Below are 3,953 nucleotides of genomic sequence, written 5' to 3'. Positions count from 1 at the left end.
ATGTATATTTAAAGTATCGTTAATAATGTTGCAGGTCGTGAGGGCCAGTTCTCGGATCCAGGAATAGAAGACGACGACGTCAGCGCGGAAGGTGGCAGCGAAACAGGAGACGACAAAGAGACAAAACGGAAAAAGAAGTCTGACTCGAAGAGCAGCGGCGGCAAACCGCGACGAGCCCGAACGGCGTTCACCTACGAGCAGTTGGTCGCGCTGGAGAACAAGTTCAAGACAACGAGGTACCTCTCGGTCTGTGAGAGGCTCAACCTGGCGCTATCTCTGTCCCTCACCGAGACACAGGTCAAGATCTGGTTCCAGAACCGGAGGACCAAATGGAAGAAGCAGAACCCCGGGATGGACGTCAACAGTCCGACGGTGCCGCCTCCTGGTTCTGGTCCCGGTCCCGGGTTCTTCCACCCCCTTGGGTACCCGGCCTATCCTCCAGCCTTCGCAGGGCAAGGGTACGGTTACTTCCACCATCTCGGTGCTCACCACGGCATCGGCCACAACGCGTAGGCCACTCCGTGCTTAGCGACTGGCGTTGATGAACCGATGGATCTTCTTCAGGTTTTGTGACGGCCAGGTTTTTGGCTGTGAACTTTATTTTTTCATGGTGCTTTAAGAGCAAACTTATCCAATTAAACCAAAGATAGAGGTTCCAATTGTTTTTCTATACTGGTTTATTTTGTGTATGTTAAAGCCAAGTTACTGGTTTATTTTGTGTATGTTAAAACCAAGTTACTGGTTAAATTCTATACACACTGAAGGCATGAGTGTACACAAGTGTTCTGTTACCAACATAAGTTTCTGAGAAAAACTAATTTATTCTTTTAAAATTTTTTGAGGTTAATCACTTCCATCATTTGAATAAATTATTATTGATTTATTCATGACATTGTACAACGTTTCGGGACCACTGTCCTATATTCATGCACTATAAAAACCTCATGATTTCACATGGGAAATCATGTCAACCATTTGTGCATCTTCACCCGTGTGAAGTGATTAACCTCAAAAAATTTTAAAAGAATTGACTCGCCAGACTTCCTAGAGAGATAATCCTAATTTATTCTTTTTTTTAGACTGCAAACTTCACTTTTTAACTTCTGAAAACCACTAAAATTACAATAAAATAAATAAATGTTTTTTTAGCACTTTCAACAAACCAGTCATGTCTTCAACTTTATTGGTTGTAACATTTGGATATGAGTGATGGGTAATGAAGCTATAAATATTCTTCAAGTGTAGTATAAAAATATTTCAAATTTAAATTGTATATACCACTTCAGTAAAAAAATGTAAAAATTTACTTGTTATAAAACTGAGATACCTACATCAATTATTTTTTTTAATTGAAGAAGATGGTCGAGGGGTGCGGTCAGCAAAGAAACAACATAAATAAACAAAAAAATATTTATTTATGCCGACGTTTCGACCTGATTTTCAGGTCTTCATCAGGGCTATAAAAACAAAAAGACAACAACCATCATTTAGAGAGAAAAAATTTGATTAATAACTATGGACAAAGACAGTAGTAGATTGATTACGTTATTATTTATATACATATAAATGTGAACAACAAATAAATGATACGGTGGAAAGAATCTATAAAGAAATAGTTAAAGAAACTAGGAATGAACATTGTTATAAATTGCAGGAAAAATCGCTAGAGTGCAGGTCCTTCGACCTTTAGATTTGTTTATATAACGTCTTTTGCCTACCTGCACTCTAGCGGCTTTTCCTGCAATTTATAACAATGTTTATTTCTAATTTCTTTAACTTATTCTTTATAGATTGTTGTTTCTTTGCTGACCGCACCCCCGATCTTCTCCAATCAGTAATATACGGTCAACTATATAAACCTCATTAATAATTTTTTCAAGTATATGTCCGTATCGATGATTTTTATATATTGAATACTTTTTTTCTATTTATTATTATTTGTTTTTGACATACAGTTATCTACAGAGTACTACCCTCTTCTAACCATGGTCAAGGTTCAAGTTTCATTTCGTGGGGCTTTGATCAAGACTGGAAAACAAAACGAGATAGCAACGTTTATGCAGAGATAAAAACATAAATAGATAACTAAAAAATAAAATAATAAAAAAGAAATTGGAAATATAATTATTATAAATATTATTATTATTTCCTTTTTTCTTTTTATATTTTTTTGAATTAAGGTTATTATCTCGGTTTGTTTTTAACAGCCCTGATGGAAGCTGAAATTTAGCTTGAAACGTCGGCACAGTTTTCTTTATTTGAAAAGTTTGCTGACTGACCATCTTCTCCTCATATCTATCTACGTCAACTATTAAAAACTCATTATAAATTCTTTACTTGTTTAAAATTATAAATATTTAAAGAAATATTTTTCATAATACAATTAATTAGAGAAATATAATTAAAAAAATTATATGAAGTTAAGCTGAAACTATGTTTCCATTCACTTCATTACCTAACGCTATCCAAAACATATTTTTAAATATCTTTTGGCTCGCCAAGAGCTCTCAGCGTTTGACACTTGTGGTTAACAGAAATAAAATCGGTCCATTTGTCAAAAGCGATGAAGGAAAATTTATTTCTAAAATGTTGACAAATGAAAACAGTTTCCGATTAAATTATGAAATTTTGACGAGTGTCCAAGAATTTATCAAATTATGCTTTTAATATGCCGAGTTCTCTGGCACCTCTGTTTGCTATCTTTATAAATAGTCGACATATTTTTCAAAATAATGATGAACTTTTTTTTTGTTTTATTGAATTTATTAATGGTACTCAAAATCTGATTTAGCATGCTATGTTCAGAATTATGAATGGTGTGCAATCGTATCTTGATAAATAGGTACGATGTAACTTTTATTTTTCAATAAAAAAAAAATTACATTGAAACTAACTAAACATTGTAAACAATTAATTATTTAACAGTTTGAATATTTGTATGAATTGTTAATTCATAAAAACAATATAAGGAAGTTTAAAAAAAAAAAATGTTCGTTAATGAAATATTTTATCATTCTACAGAAAATTTATATTACTATAGAAGAAGAATTTAAATTACTGTTTATACTATAAAATTATTACTATAATTTGATTTGTTTTCTATTATGATATTTTGCATGCTAAATGAGATATTGCAGTTCTCATATTATATGAATGATATGAATTATAAATCATAATGCATTTTATTTATTTTTAAAAAATATATATTATTGACAAAAATATATATTTTGTTAATCTTTATGTTCTATATTTTTCATATATGGTTTTCTTCGATGGTAGGAGAAAAAAAATTAAACGCAATTCAGAACTTGTGGTTTAGCTGGGTCTTTTATGTATTTTTGAATAGATTTTATTGAATTATAATAATATAAACTGCTACAATCAATGGGAACCAAATACATTAGAGTCATTCATACATAGCATTCATTCATACCACACATAGAAACTAAATTTAAAACAAAATTTATTTTCTGCTACTGTAAAAATACATATTTAGGTTTCTTGAACCGTTCCTTCCATAATAAACTTCTCAACCACCCAAATCCACTTGTTTCTAACCTGGCTTCTCCTTCATTACCTATAATCCTCCTAGGGGTCTGAAAAGAAAATCGCCTCGAAATCTTCTCCTCCAGAAATGTTATTGGAGATCTATCAGTGGGTAGATTCTTCACATGTTTGTATCATGTCACTGTGTCACCTATAGCAAATTTACTTGTTGTATATATGTGTATACAGTTGTAAATAACAATAAATAAATTATTAAAAAAAAAAGTTTCTTGTGATCGAAATAAAGAATATTAATTTTTTTCCTGCCAAGAATACAACACTAAAAAAAATGTTACAAAGACGTAAAGATACGCTTCCAATCAGGAAAGATTGTGTTGTCTCGGCTTATACCATTTAAATCGGATATTTCCATTTTTCCTTCTTTCTTCTTTCTCCTTTATTTATTC

The 3,953-nt window shown here is 31.8% G+C and overlaps 1 protein-coding gene across 1 annotated transcript; it reads left to right on the top strand.

Annotated features, from left to right (window-relative positions):
- Nucleotides 1–32: 32 nt before the first annotated feature.
- LOC106682406 (homeobox protein slou) lies at nt 33–1,526 on the top strand (the record flags this gene model as incomplete). The annotated part of the gene is given in 1 exon segment (XM_067052848.1): nt 33–1,526. A coding segment is annotated over 1 exon segment (481 nt), but the record flags the coding sequence as incomplete, so codon positions are not given.
- Nucleotides 1,527–3,953: the final 2,427 nt, after the last annotated feature.

Source organism: Halyomorpha halys, unplaced genomic scaffold (assembly GCF_000696795.3).
Source record: "Halyomorpha halys isolate HHAL.00 unplaced genomic scaffold, Hhal_1.1 Scaffold411.1, whole genome shotgun sequence".
In the NCBI taxonomy this organism is placed as follows: Eukaryota; Metazoa; Arthropoda; class Insecta; order Hemiptera; family Pentatomidae; genus Halyomorpha; species Halyomorpha halys.
This window is presented reverse-complemented; position numbering and strand designations above follow the sequence as displayed.